General features: G+C 37.3%; 2 protein-coding genes across 4 annotated transcripts in view; one reads left to right on the forward strand and one right to left on the reverse strand.

Moving 5' to 3' along the window:
• The window catches only part of ACOT12 (acyl-CoA thioesterase 12), a 30172-nt gene extending 24566 nt beyond the window's left edge, over positions 1-5606 (forward strand). Inside the window, exons 12-15 of the mRNA XM_070935788.1 lie at positions 2415-2548; positions 3652-3780; positions 4451-4577; positions 5378-5606. Coding sequence (XP_070791889.1) covers positions 2415-2548; positions 3652-3780; positions 4451-4577; positions 5378-5521 — 534 coding nt within the window. The 3' untranslated portion in view covers positions 5522-5606. The remainder of the gene's footprint in view (positions 1-2414; positions 2549-3651; positions 3781-4450; positions 4578-5377) is intronic.
• A 650-nt stretch (positions 5607-6256) lies between these two features.
• Positions 6257-14942, reverse strand: ZCCHC9 (zinc finger CCHC-type containing 9). 3 transcript variants are annotated; one of them, XM_070935793.1, is made up of 7 exons: positions 14661-14942; positions 12959-13014; positions 11928-12305; positions 9900-10050; positions 9496-9588; positions 7508-7576; positions 6257-6449 (listed from the first exon to the last, which is right to left on the reverse strand). In XM_070935793.1, the coding sequence occupies exons 3-7, from the start codon at positions 12285-12287 to the stop codon at positions 6331-6333; spliced, it is 792 nt and encodes a 263-aa protein (XP_070791894.1). In that variant the 5' UTR covers positions 12288-12305; positions 12959-13014; positions 14661-14942; the 3' UTR covers positions 6257-6330. The 3 variants fall into 3 exon arrangements, with proteins under 3 accessions (XP_070791894.1, XP_070791890.1, XP_070791893.1); XM_070935789.1 differs by having other exon boundaries at positions 12959-13018; XM_070935792.1 differs by having other exon boundaries at positions 11928-12325; positions 12959-13018.
• Positions 14943-17859: the final 2917 nt, after the last annotated feature.

Raw genomic sequence — 17859 nt, forward strand, 5'->3', positions numbered from 1 at the left:
AGCATTTTTTCTACTACCTATTGCCCGAATGGGTAGTAATAAAATGCTTTAAAAAGTAAAAAAAAAAGTTCAGACAATCAGCTGTGACAATCAGCTGTGCTGCACCTCCTCGGAACTTTTTTTTTTTTTACTTTTTAAAGCATTTTTACTACCGGTTCCCTGAGCCAGCCACATTTGTTACTACCGGTTCGGGAGAACCGGACTGAACCGGTAGCATTTCACCCCGAGATAATGGAGTCATGATAGAGTAATGCAGTAATGTAGACTTTCACTTTTGTAGAATTAACCTTAAAAAGTTAAAGATAATCAACAAAACATAATTGTTGATATATTGTACTACAATCCTCATTAGTCTTATTTATATAGTTTGGGGGGAAAGTTTTATTTGCTAAGTATAGGACATAAAATATTTGGTAATAAAATAAAATAAATAACATTAACTTTCATGTTAGGAAGACTAAACAGTGCAGGAAACAGTGGCAGAAGTTTGATCAGAATTTTCAGAATAATTTTCCCCAATTTAATACTCTTGATATGTGTTGAGGTTAGAAATACTACCCTTCTTGGCTAGTGCATATTGAAATCCCAACATATTGCATGTGTGAAGGATCAAGTTGAGGTAGGTAGTTCTAGTGCAGGGGTGGGTTTTAGTTCACCCCTGTTCTAGTGTATTCAATACAGAGATTCATATATAAGAGTAAAATTAAATACGGGTCTTCCCATATTCACAGCACAGTATTCACAGTATTCACAGTTCACTATGATTACTAAACATAACAAACGAATAAGTAGATAACATAAGTTATATTTAGTTTAAGGAAGAAAATTATTTTTTGCCCATTAAATGAGTACTTGGAATCTGTAAATTACATATTAAGATGTTTTTTCAATATTTCTGTGATATCTGTTAAAGTAATAAAATAGGTTAGTGCTGTTACTTGCCTATTAGATGACATCCTGATTTGGCTTATAAAACTTCATTCTACTAATGATCCCTGAGATGATTAATTCTTCTTTAAGCTCTTGAAGCTTCCCACCACATTAAAAGACAAACAATTGTAAACTAAAGTTCTGCATTCTCTATTTAGACAAGCTTGTGACAAAGTTACTGCAATGTCAGGAATTCCTAAAGGATGCTGATTTTATGTCTGGATTTAAACCCAGACTTGGCACGGAGATAGTTTTGGCTGCTCTAATGGAAGCAGTATGGTCCCGTTAGTATTTATTCGTCTCTCGGTAGCTTCTCATGCTATAATCCTTTTGGAGTGCTTGAATGAGCTCAGAGTTGCAGGGGTGGGGTATGCTTTTTAGGTGCTACTATGAGACATCTGCTTAGCCCCCTAGGAATTTTCACAAGAGGGAGAAAATTGTCTTGGCTCTCCTGTGATTTAATACATATATGAAGTTGTTGGAAAGTATTTGTATATGCTGAAGCAGTACTTCTCCTTTCCTGTTAAGCTCCCATTAGCAAGAGCACTTAGACTTATATACCACTTCACAGTGCTTTACAGCTCTAAGTGGTTTACGGAGTCAGCATAGTTCCCCTCAACAGTTTGGGTCCTCATTTTACTGACCTCAGAAGGCTGGGTCAGCCTTGAGCCTGGTGAGATTCGAACTGCCAAATTGCAGTCAGCTGGCAGTCAGCAGAAGTAGCCTGCAGTACTACATTCTAACTACTGCGCCACCATGGCTCTTAGGAGCTTGCCTGTGTCTTCAAACCTGATGGGAATAGATGGGGGAGAATAGGGCGAAGCCGAATTCAGATAAGACAGAATTGTTGCTGATTCCAGAGACTAGTCTCCAAGACAGTTTCTGAAGCATTACATCTTTAAGATCTATGGGCTTCAACTCCAGAATTCCCCAGCCAGTGTGCTATTGTTATTAAAAGCTCAAAAATCTCCTTTTGACAAAACCTTTTCAATTTTTTAGTTTCTCCCCCATATAAAAGAACGTATTGGTGATAGGTTTGTATTCCTATTCATAAGTGAGAATATAAAGGAAGTCTTCAGCAGACTATTTTAAAGGTTAGTCAAATCATAGGGAGCAGGTTATTCCCAATAGAAATCTTCATATTTTCATCTCCATATCTACGCATGCTATTATTCCTTCTATTGTTAACAGTTTTTTTATCAAGGTAAAACTGCTACTTCACATTGAATGCTATTCTTGTATTTATTTATTTATTCTCTTTGCACAATTCTTCAATCTATACATCTGGTTCTGACCTAAATTTATTTTATTGAAACTGAATTATTTGTCACAATGTTATATTTTATTGTTGTATGATACTTGACTTACTCCTTTTCAGGGAATGGTGTGTACTTATTTGGAGATTGCTTTTTAAAACTAAATCATTTTGTAACCTTAGTTTGTGTCATTGCATAATTCAGCATTAAAAATACATTTTTCCCTAGACAAAAATGTACATTCTGGAGGAGGAGAATGCTCTGTCAATCAAGGTTGAAATGCAAATACAGATACCTTCGAAACTGGCATTCTTCCTTTTATCTAACTTCTCACTCCATAAGCATTGGACTAAATACTACTCGTAAGCATATTTTTATATCTTTCATTTAGTATTGGTTCTTACAGCCTTAATTTTTTTTAAAAAGCTGGCATTTTGACGAAATCTTCAATAATGTGGATTAGCTTAATGAGAATAGAAATAAAGAAGATTGAGTGTGATATGTGAAATCAAAGCAATATTTTAATTTGAAATATACAGCAATCCAAGTCTATAAACATTTTATGATGAAGGAAATCTAAAAAAGACAAAGGATCTTTTAGGGAAGACAGTTTTAGCAAATGTAGAGACATATTAGGCTGTAATCCCCCATGGGGCACGTGAGCAGCAAATGCCTGCAGAAAGAAAATTCAGAAAAGCTAAAAGGAGCTTGGACTCGAGCAGCAAATGCCTGCAGAAAGAAAATTCAGAAAAGCTAAAAGGAGCTTGGACTCAGAAACAAGCCAAAAGGAACCGGAAGTGAAGGGAAAAGGAAAGGCAGGATCCACTGCTTGAAAAAATGATCATACAGTATAAGATACTGGAGAAGGAGCTAAGGCCTTTCACTCCTATTTTGCCTCAGCCTTGTTTCCATTATGGAACTGCATCCAAATGGATTAAGTGGCAATCCAAGGCAAGTAAAGGGATAGGAAACATCTGGCCATTGTGAATTAATTTAAGTCTCTAGATCCAGATCAACTAGATCTCAGGGTTTTGAGAGACCTCTCCAAGGCATTTATTGTATTTTGTTAATTTACACTCAGGGGCCAAAGTATTCTTTTCAGCACACAGAAAAAACAAAATACATCATCATCATCATCATCATCAGGAATAAATCAACAGTTCCTTAACCAGCCTAGCAGCTAGGCCCAGTAATAGTAAAATAAATAAATAAGGCAAAAAAAAAAACCCAACCCTTTAAAGTAGAACTGGTTAGTCAGTTTAATAAGATTGGATTTGTAAAAAGAAATCTCTCTTTAGTTTTTCATCCTTATTTCTTTAAAAACAAAAAAGGCTTCAACAGATGTAACCTGAAATAGAACTGATTTCCACAAATTGAGATCCAAAGGTTACATAATGTCTGTGAATTACTTTTCAGTGATACCCAAAGCTCTAAACCCATTTCTATATGCCTTATATGCTTGTAGAAATTGTAGAGTCATGGAGTGTGTGACTGAAGAGGACAAAATATACCACATTACATCCTCAGCATCTGCTAATGGAAATAAACCCAGTGTTTTAATTCTTGTCTCTCAAAGGGAACCTTCTAAAACAGAGTAAGTATCGAATTTGTAAAAAAAATATATTTAGTGTGTTTAGGTATGTGTCTGTGGTAATTTCTCTGTTTATGTGCATTGCAAACAGCCCTTTCAGTGGTGGAATTCAAATTTTTTTTACTACTGGTTCTGTGGGCGTGGCTTGGTGGGCGTGGCAGGGGAAGGATACTGCAAAATCTCCATTTCCACCCCACTCCAGGGGAAGGATACTGCAAAATCCCCATTCCCTCCCCACTCCTGGGGGAAGAATATTGCAAAATCTTCATTCCCACCCCACTCTGGGGCCAGCGAGAGGTGGTATTTGCTGGTTCTCCGAACTACTCAAAATTTCCGCTACCAGTTCTCCAGAACCTGTCAGAACCTGCTGAATAGTACCCCTGCCTTGTTTATATTGATAGCATTTCTTAGATTCTTGGTCCCACCTTTTGGAATTCTGATGAGTCCATGGCTACGATCCCAGCAAACCAGTCTTTTGGCTATAACTGCATACCTAATTTTTCATGTAATCATTTCTTTAGCAATGCATTATAGAGGCATTCAATGCTGCCACTTTTCAAGATGCAGTCCTGAGCAGCAGTAGGTGTTTTTAGGGAAACATGTAGAAATGGAGAAAGAAACTGACTTTTTTTTTGTCCTTTAATGATCATAACGCTACACTTATTCAATTTAGAGATCCTTACATAATAGCAGTGAAGTCAATTGCTGTAACAGCTACTCTGCCTGCTCATCAGAACTACCACCAAAATGAAATCCAGTGTGCTGGATTCCTAATCCACTCTCATGAGGATTCCTCTTTGGTAAGTGGCTTGAACTTACATGCCATCTTTTTGTAAATTTTGGTAATTACATCTAGCTATGATTCTGTTTTTCACCTGAAGAAATTTTTCTAATGGAGAAAGGAAAATGCTGAGTGTACATTTTCAATTCTTGTCTATTTCTCACCAGTATTGTTTTTTTCAAAATTTCCATATACACTCTTGGTGATTACATTGGAAATATTCACCAAGTCTACTATGAACTAGACTTGATTCTTGAAGTATTTGACACACAATCGTGTTTTTTCTTTAAACCATCTTCATGATTTTATATAGAAGTCCAATCAAAATGACAAATAAATTTTCCTTTTAATCACTTTTAGAACTGTTACAAAAATACCTGAGATATTTATATATTAGTTTACAAGTTACAAAAATAAGGGGATGATACAACTTGAAAAACATTTTAATTGAAAAGAAGCTTAATAGCTTCCCAAGTAGCATCTCTGTGAATTAGTTGTTTTTTGGGGTGCAGAAATATTTAAATTTCCTTTCATTCACTCCTCTCATCACAAAATCTTTTGAGATTAGGTGGACTGAACCCTCTGTTTGATCATGAATGAACTTTTATATCTAAACATAAAACATAAATTTGGCCTTCCAATGAACACCAGTGTTCTAAAAATGGAGCCCTTAGGAAGTGATTGAAACGAATATGCTTGTTGTGTTTAGAAAGCCACGCAACCATATGAAATTTAGAATCTTCCATATTTAGTGCAATGTGACTTTAGTGCTGGTTACAGCATGGATTAAATAACAATGACTGTCTGTATATTTTAAAGATTTCTGTCTTCATCCATGATGTACATAATATCATGCCTCACTTTGCTGGAAACCTTGCTTGTCTGAGGGAATCAATAGAAGATACAGCATCTATGTGCATCCAGTTCTTAGAATCAGAGAGCAGCAAAATGAGCTACATTTAATGCACCAAAATGGTACTGAAAATGATAAAAATCATTGAAAACTATGAACTTTCAATCTAACAAAGCAATTGCCATCTACTTATTTGAAATCATCACCATGACAATTGCAGTATCATCCAAGGCTAACTGAATATCCATCTAACCATTTTCTAAATTTTACAAAAATCCTTGTATATGCAATCTATAATATTACATTTTAAATATTTTAGATGCAAATGTTTATTTTAAAATGAACTTAAATCTGCTATTTATTATAATGTGTGTATTAGGAGTCTGGACCAGTTATGTTTCACAATTTTGCAACTATTTCTGTGCAAGTCACTTTGGCACAAGTTCTGTATAACAAATCAGGTGACTTAAAATGTTAGCTTTAATAAAAATGACTAATTATAAGTTTATATTATAATATCTGATCAATATAATAAAGTTTATACAACATTAAGTTCTAGCCATCATTTATTTAGAAATTGCATTTTTCATAAGCAAATATTCGCTTAATGACATCACTGAGAGAACAAAATTCCAATTTCAGTTGTGGTCTAAATTGGGTGTTACCTGTACTGAACAAAGGACAAGTGATTATGTAATATTTGGAAAGATTTCCTTCCAGTTCAAAGCTAATGGGTCAACCAAACAATTTCTAGCATATCCTATTGAAAGGCTTTTCATTCATCTCCAGGCTGTTTCCATTTAGGCTAGATTTTATCACTAAATCAATACTCAGAAGACAATGTGTACTTTTGGGATCTCCAAAAGCTTATGGTTTTTATTTTAAGTCATATGTTGAGAAGTACAGAAAATAAGTATGGTCAAAAGTTAACAATCTTAGGTACTTTTGGTTTTCCTTTTTGTGGTCCAGGGTTTTCTAGAACTTCTTGATAATCTGCACTCATTCCTTTCATCCACCGACCAACAGTTACTGCTCGATCTGTTTTTTGGGGGGGGGCGGGGGGAGGAGAAAAAATGTATCAGAAATCAACTGTCTTTTATTCTAGGATATAATACAGTAATTTGTACAACTATTTGTTGCAATAGTGAGTACATATTTTTTTTTATTTTTGTCCATGTTAAATTTAAATCAAATTATAATAAACCTTCTAAGAATTCAACTTGATTAAAAATATCAGTATTGATACTTTCTAACATTTCCAGCCTTTACACACAATTGATAAGCCAAAAGCTACAATGCTATTTATTTTATTCCAATTTTATTCTTTCTACTCAAAAATAAATCTGATGTAGATGATGACTCCAAGAATTTGTAACAAGAATTCCATAATGCGTGGCTAATAAGTTTCATGATACTATAACTATCAACATTATATTTCACTTCTGAAATTCTTCAGTGCCAAAAAATATATAAACAGGTAGTCCTACACTTAATTACCACAATTAAGCCCAAAATTTCTGTTGTCAAGTGAGACAGTTAAGTGAAATTTGCCCGATTTTATGACCTTTCTTGCCACAATTAAGTGAGTCTGTAGTTGTAAAGTTAGTAACATGGTTGTTAAGTGAATCTGGCTTCCCCATTGACTGTCAGAAGATTGCAAAAGGTGATCACATGACCCCAAGACACTGCAACCGTCAAATCTGAATCAGTTGCCAGGCATCTGAAATTTGATCATGTGACCATGGGGCTGATGCAACGGTCACAAGTGTGAAAAACAGTCATGTCACTTTTCTTATTGGCATTGTAACTTTGAATGGTCACTAAATGAATTGTAAGTTGAGGGCTACCTGCATATATAGAAAGAATTGTGAGTGTTGTACTCAAGCTGTAACAGCTGATACGTCTTGGAACATATTTAAATAGATATCAAATGACCTGTTAAAAATTGGATAATATTGGATAACACATTAAACTTATCAATACAATCTGAAAAAAAGGTTCAGTGAGTTTTGTAATTATTTAGCCAGAGTTTATTACAGAAAGCTCTCTACATATAACTCTGACTTCTTAATAAACAGAAATTCTAAGCTTCTCACCTGAGTTTTGATTTTCTGGACAGTCCCTTTTAAAGTGCTCCACAGATCCGCAAATCCGACAAGACCCTCCTATAAAAGCATAAATATAAATAATTTAATTTAATGCAATATATATATGAATTGCACTCTGCCATGTATATTAATTGTACCTTTATTTTTTTAATGAAGCATAAATGTAATGGCGGGAAATTGATTTTTTTTTTTAAATGTATCTGCCAATGAAAATTACAATATATTCTACTTTAACAGAAAAAGTTGCTAGCCTTTAAATTAGCATAAGATCTCATAATTATTTTTAATTAGTAGTGGACCATAACACTTGTAGGAAACTGTAGATTAGAATCTATCATGTACAGATGACAAAAGGAAAGTAGTTCAGACAGACAGTAAAATCTGTGGCGATTCTATGCCTAATAAGGGCTGGATAAAGACATATTATGTTTGAATAGCAAGTGTAATTCTGTGAAGCTTCCAAGATTGGGAAGACCCTTTTCTTTTTATCTACTTATTTTGATATCCTCTCTCTATAATGTGTCCCCCCACCATCACAGACACACAAAGTAAAGAAAAACAAGTGAACTTTTAAGATGTGCCTTACTGTATCTTTAACCCAGCCCATTCTTCTCCATTGCTTAGCTATTTTAACAATTATATCTACTACAGCTCCACCTACTTCATCTTCTAGCTGGGCATCTTCAAATATAAAAGAGAAGGGAAAGGATACAAATGAGGTAGTTGGCGAAAACCCCTTCCTGATAGGTGTTCACTTTGACTAAGGAGGTTAAATTTACTAAGATTTCGTTTCTTGAAAAGACTGGTTAAAATCTTTCTGCTTATTTTTTTTTATTTTTTTGCCAAATTAAATTCTTTCCCGAAATTGAAATTAATCAGAATTTTACCCAATTCTTTTTTCTGAAATTTGAAAAGGCTTTTTCTTATTTTTTTTTCTTTGCTTCTTTTATTCTTGGTGTTTATGTTCTTTGTAAATCTTTTAATAACATTTTAAGAAAGGAAATGCAAATCAAAATTGGTGGCGCAGCAGTTAGAGCCGAGGTGGCGCAGTGGTTAAGAGTTCAGTACTGCAGCTACTTCATCTGACTGCTAGTTCAGCAGATCAGCAGATCAAATCTCACCGGCTCAAGGTTGACTCAGCCTTCCATCCTTCCGAGGTGGGTAAAATGAGGAGCCAGATTGTTGGGGGCAATATGCTAATGCTAATGCAATATGCAATATGCTATATGCTAACTTTGTAAACCGCTTAGAGAGGGCTGTAAAGCACTATGAAGCGGTATAGAAGTCTAAATAAATAAAAAAAATGTTCACTCTATTTGTCCTATTTAAATGCTGAAAAATTCCTGACATTCTAAAGATAAAGGTTAAAGAATCATCACAGGATTGATGATTGACAAAACAGGATTGCTTTGTCAATTATTGTTCTAAAATTTCCATTACTGGAAAATCTACGTAATATAAATAGAATGTACTACTGAAAGTTCACTAAAATTATTCAGCTTTTATTGTCTTTACTAAATAATTTTTCAAACAGGTCCGGCACGTATTATTTAAATATATAGTAAAAGATGCACTAAGTAAGCATAAGATAATATACAGATATGAACCTCTAACTCTCCAGCTATATTAAGATAATTTCAATTTTTTTCCTGCTGCTGCTTAGAAAATTTTAATCTGAAAAGGTAAATAAAACCTACATATATGTTCTAATCTTTAAAGAGGATACTATGGGGGGGTTTTTTGGAATAGAACTAACATGGCAAAGATCATTGGATGTTGCTGCTGTGTAAAATAATGCTGTAAAGTATTTTCTTACAGAATTTTTCAAGAGAATTTATCAAAAGAGGAGATATACACAACACATTCCTTTATAAAGCAATTGCATTCGCTCAAGCTGTCAAGATAAGAAAAATATTCTGAAGCATGTCAACAATCCATTTTAAAAAAAAATGGGATTTCAAAAAGGGGGGGCTTACCTTCAGCATAAAGCCCTTTAGGATTATCAGGACATGACCTTGAGAGATGTCCCATTTCCCCACAAATAAAGCATTTTGCATATGGAAATTCCCCTGAAAGAAATTCATATAGCTTGTGTCATGAAGGAAATATATTAAGATTTTTTAAATCATCATAATTCTAACATCAGTGGTAGGTTGCCCCTGGTTCGGACCAGTTCGCAAGAACCGGTAGTAAAACCGGCGGGAGGCTCCGGCCACCACCCCGGATGCTGTTACTGGCGATCTGCACATGCAAACGCGCAATCCCATTGCGAACTGGTAGTAAAGGTAAGTAGAACCCACCCCTGTCTAACATTTAAATCAATATTACCCTCATAATTAGTGACATTTATCATGCTGAGAACCATAGTTATTGCACATACCAAGAGCTGGATCCAGTTTGGCTTTGCATTTGTTAATTTCATGTTCAGTAGAGCCACATCGGTAACAAATTCCAGTTCCCATGTCTTGGCTTTCAAGGACAGCTGGACAATCTGCAACCCCATGGCCTGGTTTTCGACAATGGAAGCATACCTTTGATAGTAGAAGGAGAATTACCATGTGAATTCATTATGGACTTAAAACAATATCTTTTTACACTAACCACTTTTCAACCTAAACTTATTTATTTATTTATTTATTTATTTATTTATTTATTTATTTATTGGTTTGATTTATATGCCGCCCTTTTCCAGAGACTCAGGGCGGTTTACAATGTGTTAAGCAATAGCCTTCATACTTTTGTATATACCTGCTTAGTAGGGCTTTCGCCCCCCCCCCCCCGAAGCGGTGTTCTTTTTTTTATACGTCACCTTATTGCCCCCACAAACCGGGTTCTCATTTTATCTACCTCGAAAGGATGGAAGGCTGAGTCAACCTTGAGCCTGGTGAGATTTGAACTTGCAGTAATTGCAGACAGCTGGTGTTACTTAACAGTGCTTTTAGTCTGCTGCGCCACCAAGGCTCTTAACTTACCATGGTGTATTATAAGTGGAAGCCACACACATATATAATCAGATATCCTCCAAATAGCAATGCTTCAGAGAAAGGATTTTTTTTTCAGACTTCCTCTTCACAGCACTGTCTGAATCCATTACTATTCACTTCCACACTAATTACATTTGCATTTTATAAAAAATTCTTCTTGTAATTTAACCCTTATTCTGAAGTTAAGATTTTTTGAAGTGAAAAGCTAGTCATCTCACCCAATCATATAATTAACAACTGTTTTTATTCAACAAAGTTTTCCAAGAAAAACATCCTACAACCACATATATTTGAATAGGATGCCAAAAGTTCCAGAACACTAACCTTGCATTTATGTTCTGATAGGCCAGAACAAAAAAATAACACTGGTTACATATTATTTAAATGTCATTAAAATTAAATATATTTAATGTGATTAGTTTATTTAAATGTTTTACCCTTCCATTAAAAATTATAATCTGGTAAATAGCTTGTGGAAGTCTTTAGAAGTTGCATCTAAGATTTTAACAAATTTCGTGCACTAATATACACGTATCTCTGGTTTAACTAATTTCTGTATAGGAACTTTCTTATGACCATCTGCTACTGTGAGTTTGTTAAAGAACAGAGAAACTGCATATTAAACAATAGTGAGTAAACCAGTGGATCACTGAACAAATCAACCCGAGTTCTCCTTTAAGGCACAAATGACCAGGCTCAAATTAGCCTACTTTGTACACATTATGCAAAAATTCCGCTCTCTGGAAAAGGCTCTAATACTGGAAAAGTGGAAGAAAAAAAATGACAACAATCAGCATGGTGGGCTGACTCAGTTACAGTGATGATAGGTCAAAGTTAGGTAAGGATCATCATGGAGAAAATCTATATATGGTCACTAAGAGTCAACACCAAATAGATGGCATGCAATCAATAATCAATATGAACAAATTTGTTTCTTTCCAGTACTCTATCTTCTTGCACTCTGTCTGGCCCTGATGTAGCCTCACAAAGATGAAACAACAAATAAAAGTGAGACTGATTAAGCAAAGTTACTGTCAGGCTATGGCAATTTATTTTTATCAGTCAGAAAATACTTTGCTACCATAAATAGAGTGGGACACAATTGTTCATGCTTGAAACTAGACTGAATTTATCATTTTGTTCTTTTACAAATAAAAGAATCCTTTCATCTCAGCCTATATGGTACAAAATGAAAATCAGTTTAGAGATTAAATGCCAAAAATTTTAACAATTCTATGTGCCAATTGTTCAGAACAGGTTATTTTTTAGAAGCAGCACGCAATATTCTTGAAAAATATCCAACTGGGAAAAAAAAGTAAATCACTTATTTTTATTCATTCTCCCTTGGCTGCACTCCTTATTTGCACTTTAAGAAAAGAAAGTATTAAACAGTGAAAAAAAAGAAAAACAAGAGAATATCTTACCATTATATTCTTCTTAATTTCCTGGCGCTTCACTCTCCTCTGTTCTCGCCGCTTGTCCTTTTTCAAAGCTGTTGCTATTTCTTCCTCTGCCTGATGACTATCAATCAACTGGCCATTGTGCAACATCTGTGAGTTCTGTTTTAAATATTCCATAAAGCCATTGACATCTTCATTCAGGTAGTCTTTTTTCTTCTTATTTCTCTTTTTCACTTGGTTGTTCTTTAAAGAAAATCTATCCGAAGAGCTCTGCCTTTTATTTGTTTCTACGGTTCCAGAAGCCCCATTTTTCAGATCATCCCATGGTGTTGCATCTAGGACTTTCTTGTTATGTGTGACTCTTGCTCGAGCCCATCTTGTCATGGCTTCATCCAAATCTTCCTACAAAATCCACATGTTTACTGCCATTGATAAATTCAATCTAATTATAATAGTCATAGATGCATAAAAATATCAGGTGGTTATGAAACTCATGATTGACTGTATTTCTTCCTTCCAAAACTTATACTAGCGAAAGGCAGGCTATTCTATAATGCTTCCTGGTTATCTGTTTTTAATTTACAGAGGAATTTTGACATAGCATCTCAACATTTAATCAATGAGGTGACAGTCATCTGATCACTGTATGAAGAAAGTGAAAGTAATTGTGAGCCAATAGCAGGAAGAGCTTCTAACAATTATAGAATCACTAAGATATCACAAATTTTACTGTACATTTCATTTCAAAAGTAACAAAAATGTAGCAGATGCTTTGTAGAGCATGATGGTCATGGGGAACCAGAGCTTTCTAAACGGCATAGGCTGCAAGTCTCCAGGTCTGCTGTTATGGAAAATGATAGAAAAATCCTTTGGTTTATGTGAGCAACTCTTTACATATATTACAACAGGTACGTGGAGCTTTTGTTCTAGCAAGAAATACTCTGTGCTTTTTAAACACAAAGGCCATATGTAGTATAACAGACTGAAGAAAGGGGTCACAGTCACAGTTTGGAACCATTGATGTCTCCGATAATAAAAACTATTAAGGCGCTCACCCCCAAAGGAGCCACTGAAGATCAGTGTCTTCTGTTCCTCTTCTTAGATGACCAGCCTGCCTGACGAAACACAATCAACAAACCTTGTGAGATTTGTGGGTCTTTAATTAAGATAATAGCTCTTAGGATAAAATAAGATTAAGTAGTAGAACTACAGGTAGCAGCAACAATACTGGGGCAAGTGGGTATACAATCAATAACACAGCAAAATGCAGTGAATATAGTTAACACAGTAAGAAATTACCCTTTATATTAGATAATGTCACTTAGGTTGAGCGTACTAATGTCTCTAATGCTAAAGAACCTAAATGAGGCACAATCCCTCCATATCTACTGGTCAGTGGTTAAGTGACAGCCAATGTATGGGCTCAAAACTTGTGTTAGAGCTCTCGGGTAGAAGACACAAATAAGTCAGAGAAAGTGTTTCATGGTCCAATGGCCAATCCTACTGACTTCCTTTTGGGTGCTTCCTCTACAGACTTGGCGAGGTGTTTATGGGGCCCATCTCTCTACCCAGAGGTGATAAATCAGGAAACTGCAACTGGATCAGGAATGCAATTACTCCTGAATCACTGCTCTGGATTTTTTCTTCTTCTTGGTAATGTCCTCTGCCATTTAGTTTCTTCCCAAAAGGAAAACAAGGAGTTTTTCCTCATGGGAACAGATAATGTAAAAAGTTTCATTAATGATTCTTCAAGTATTAAAAAATCAGAATCCATACCAAAGAATGATTAATCCTAAAGCCCAGTCCACAAACTGGTCAGACTAGAACTTCTGAGTAAAGGAACACCCTTAACCACGTACACTCTTTTCTTGGCAAAGATGGTATTTCTACTTAATGATGGCTGCTCCATATTTAACCATAATATCTACCAAACTAAGATGGAAAGCAAGTAGTTAACTGGTAAATTATATGCATTCCTGCACAGAGAACTGTTGCTTGTGTACTTCTTTTTCAGAATGGCATATGTCCAATTTTGCAACTGTACCACCAAGTGACAAAGGAAGTAGAGGTTCACTCATTCTAAACATCTGAAAATTCCTCTGAAAGGAATTTGTAGGCCAGAGTTGAGCAGTTTGTTGCCTTACAAATGTTGGACTTCAACTCCCATCATCCTATATTATTAACCCTATACCCTACATAGGGCTGAAAGGCTTTGACATGCATGACACCTGGAGCTCCACATACTGTCCTCAGCAAAAGCACACACACAGCTTTTTTTAAAGAAAAGTTGCAGTTGGCCATTCAGTGAATAGAGGGAGCTCCAAAAAAGCTGCACCAAAAAAAAAAAAGCCCCAAAACCAAAACGCATTGAAATTGAATTAAAACTAAGGAAATAAAATGCGGTCAATATATTAGCTACCATCACAACAGCACTGCAACATTTTAAAAAGAAAACTTATAAGTGCAAATCTTCATTAAGGACAGGGTTGTGAACTCGGTTCTGGCACCAGCAACGTTTTTGAGTGAGACATGACATGTCTTCCTGAAACCACTGGTGCTCTCCAGATGTGCTCTATGAAAAACTCTCCAAACTTCCAGTCACTACCGGAATTCTGGATGGGATGTCCCTTCTGGGTGTCCCAACACATCTGGTGATCAGGTTGGAAAGACTAACACGTGGTCAGGGCTACTGGCTCTTGTCCCGGGGACCTAACAGTCGCTCTAAGGGATTTCACAGCGAAGATTTTCACAACCTACCTAAAGATACCGATGAAATGAGCGGCTCAGAGCCCAAACTTTCCGGCGAAGCCGAGGAGCGCCAGCCGAACTTCCTAAAACTCGTTCGGAGCAGTTCCCAGGATTTAGGCTGATCCAGATTATAGAAGCAACTCCATTTTATCTTCCGCCCATCGTATCTGACTGTCCGGAAGGTCTTTTTCCGCACCACGCAGTTGCGCACCGAGAACAGAAAGTGCGGGGACCAATGCGACAAAACGCCTCCAGAACATTCGAAAACTACAGCCTGTAAAGGAAAGAGCGGCCGGAAAAAAAAAAGTCCACATCTGGGCACCGCTCTTCCGGGAGGTGAACGAGGCAGCACTTTTATGACGTTGTCAATCAAGGGCGGAGTCGAAGGGATTTAAGGCGTGGTTAATGCGTAAAGATTAATATCTTCTAAGGATGGGGAAGCAGGGATGCTGTTCTCTAGATCCACCGACTCCTGTCCGTTCACAATTACAAATGTACCATATGCTGACATTTATGCAGTTATTCTGATGAAGAATCGCTGCTTGTGATTTTTGCGCGGATATAGACAGTTGACATGCGCTTGTTTCTGGCGGAAATAAAGTGTTTGTTGATCAAATGAATAAAACGTTCCCGTTTTTCTGTTAAAACATAAAAGTATGCCCTACTTTCAACCTATCCGAACTGTGCATTTGATCTTGCATTCTAGCTATCCGTGGCTCTGATAAAACTGAAAATTAGTTTTACAATGGATTTGGATGTCATAGAGCAGGGGATTCCAACCTTGTCAACTTTAAGACTTGTGGACTTCAACTCCCAGAATTCCTTAGGCAGCAAAGCTAGCTGAGGAATTCTGGGAGTTGAAGTCCACAAGTCTTAAAGTTGACAAGGTTGGAGACCCCTGTCATAGAGAAAATGTTAGTGGTCGCTAAAAGAGGACAATGACTTCATGGCTCGTTAGCAGTTTGACTTTATAGTGGTTTTAGTAACATGGTTTGGTGGATATGCAAACTATTATGGAGGAAAGGGCTAGGATACATTGTTATTTTTTTGAAAATTGCTAAACAAAATCTGCCTTCCCCCCCCCACACTTTTTCAGTTACCCCCATATTAAATTAAGGTTGGTGATTCACCAGGAACAAGTATGAATTGGAGTATCTTGTATCATTAACTGCATTCCTATTCTAAAACTTTGGGGATAGTTTTATACCTCAAACAAAGTTTTCCTAAGAGAAGAATGAGAATGGCTCATCTTTTCCCAAACATGCAACCTTATGTAAAATACCTCTTGTTGGTCAGAACACTTTAGCAAGTTATTTTCCCTCCTGTCCTGGTTGGTTTACCAGGAGTGTTGTGGATTTTGATCTGACCCACTACGTCATCGGTGTCAAACCTGATCGTGTCGTGTGACATATTGTGACATAATGTGATGTTTTTTGCCTTTGCAGAACCGGGGTGGGTATGGCCTGTGTGTGATGCATCCAGGCCGCAGGCCGCCAATTTAACACCCCTGCACTACGTCTATGGCTTTTTTACATATAAAATCATCTACTTGTTTTTTCAGCGACTGTCAATAAATATTTTTTGTTAGATTACATACCACTTTTCATTCAGGAACTCATCTTGGGGGTCCTCTTTCCCCCTTCCCCCATCAATAATTCTGTGAAGTGAGCTGGGCTGTAAGAGTGTGGTTGATCCAAAGCCAGTGAATGGTATGTGCTAAGTAGACCAGAACCTGGGTCACCCTGTGGCGGTCCAGCACTTTAACCACCGTATTATACTACTGTGGTTCTCAAGAATGATATTTCATGTAGAATCATATTCCTCATAATCTTCATATGCGATTATTTCTTCTTGAATATAAGCCTTGAATATAAATCATAAGGTAATCAACTGTAAATTTTGGAATAAGAATTAATTTTAAGCAAAAAATACTCAGCAGTGTTATTTGCTGACAGAAAAACTTAACTTTATTAACAGTATTACGGTTTCCAAATCATGGGAAGTAATAATTTCTCTGAATAGGTCACACATCCATCTTATATACTGTATTGTTTATTTTATTTATTTTATTCAATTTATATCCCGCCCTTCTCCAAGTGGACTCAGGGCGGTGCACAGCCAGAACTAAAACACATATCAATACAAAATTTAAAATTATTAAAAGAATTAAATAACTGTGGCCCAAAAATTTAAAACTAAAACCCCTTTGACAATTTAAAAAGCTAAAAACTAAAAAGACGGAGGGGGGGGGGTTTCACGCCAGCCCTGCTTGATGGAAAAGAAAAGTTTTTAGGGCACGGCGAAAAACCCAGAGATCCAATATCCTTCGTATCTCCGGGGACAAATCGTTCCAGAGGGCAGGAGCTGCCACAGAGAAGGCCCTCCCCCTGGGGGTTGTCAGCCGACATTGCCTGGCTGATGGCACCCTGAGGAGTCCCTCTCTGTGGGAGCATACTGGTCGGTGGGAGGCTATCGGCGGCAGAAGGCGGTCCCGCAAATACCCAGGTCCCATGCCATGGAGCGCTTTAAAGGTGGTGACCAACACCTTGAAGCGCACCCGGAAGACCAATGGAAGCCAATGCAGCTCACGCAGGAGAGGCGTCACATGGGAGCGGCCGCTCGCTCCCATAATCCCCCGCGCGGCCGCATTCTGCACCAGTTGGAGCCTCCGGGTGCTCCTCAAGGGGAGCCCCATGTAGAGAGCATTGCAGTAGTCCAGGCGGAAAGTGACGAGTGCCTGAGTGACTGTGCGTAGGGAGTCCCGATCCAGAAAGGGATGCAACTGGCGTCAGGTGGACCTGATAAAAAGCTCCCCTGGCCACGGCCGTCATATGCTCTTCTAAAGACAGCTGTGCATCTAGGAGGACACCCAAGTTGCAAGCCCTATTCGTGGGCACCAATAACTCGCCCCCAATAGCCAGCGATGGCACCAGCTGGCTATATCAGGACGCCGGAAGCCACAGCCACTCGGTCTTGGAAGGGTTGAGTCGAAGCCTGTTACTCCCCATCCAGGTCCGCACGGCCTCCAGGCACCGGGACATCACTTCAAGGGCATCGTTGGGATGGCCTGGGGTGGAGATGTACAGCTGAGTATCATCAGCGTACTGATGGAACTCCACCCCAAAGCCATGGATGATCTCGCCCAGCGGCTTCACATAAATATTGAACAGAAGGGGCGAGAGGACCGACCCCTGCAGCACCCCACAAG

The sequence above is a fragment of the Pituophis catenifer genome, unplaced genomic scaffold, assembly GCF_029215685.1.
Source record: "Pituophis catenifer annectens isolate HBS135680 unplaced genomic scaffold, rPitCat1.0.hap2 SCAF_2, whole genome shotgun sequence".
In the NCBI taxonomy this organism is placed as follows: domain Eukaryota; kingdom Metazoa; phylum Chordata; class Lepidosauria; order Squamata; family Colubridae; genus Pituophis; species Pituophis catenifer.

Excerpts from the sequence above, each read along its gene's own strand:
- ZCCHC9 (XM_070935793.1), bottom strand. The coding sequence starts at position 12,287 with ATGACAAGATGGGCTCGAGCAAGAGTCACACATAACAAGAAAGTCCTA. Across the intron at positions 9,589-9,899 it reads CAAACTGGATCCAGCTCTTG|GGGAATTTCCATATGCAAAA; the intron begins GTATGTGCAATA and ends AATTTCTTTCAG. Across the intron at positions 7,577-9,495 it reads TAAAGGGCTTTATGCTGAAG|GAGGGTCTTGTCGGATTTGC; the intron begins GTAAGCCCCCCC and ends ATGCTTTTATAG.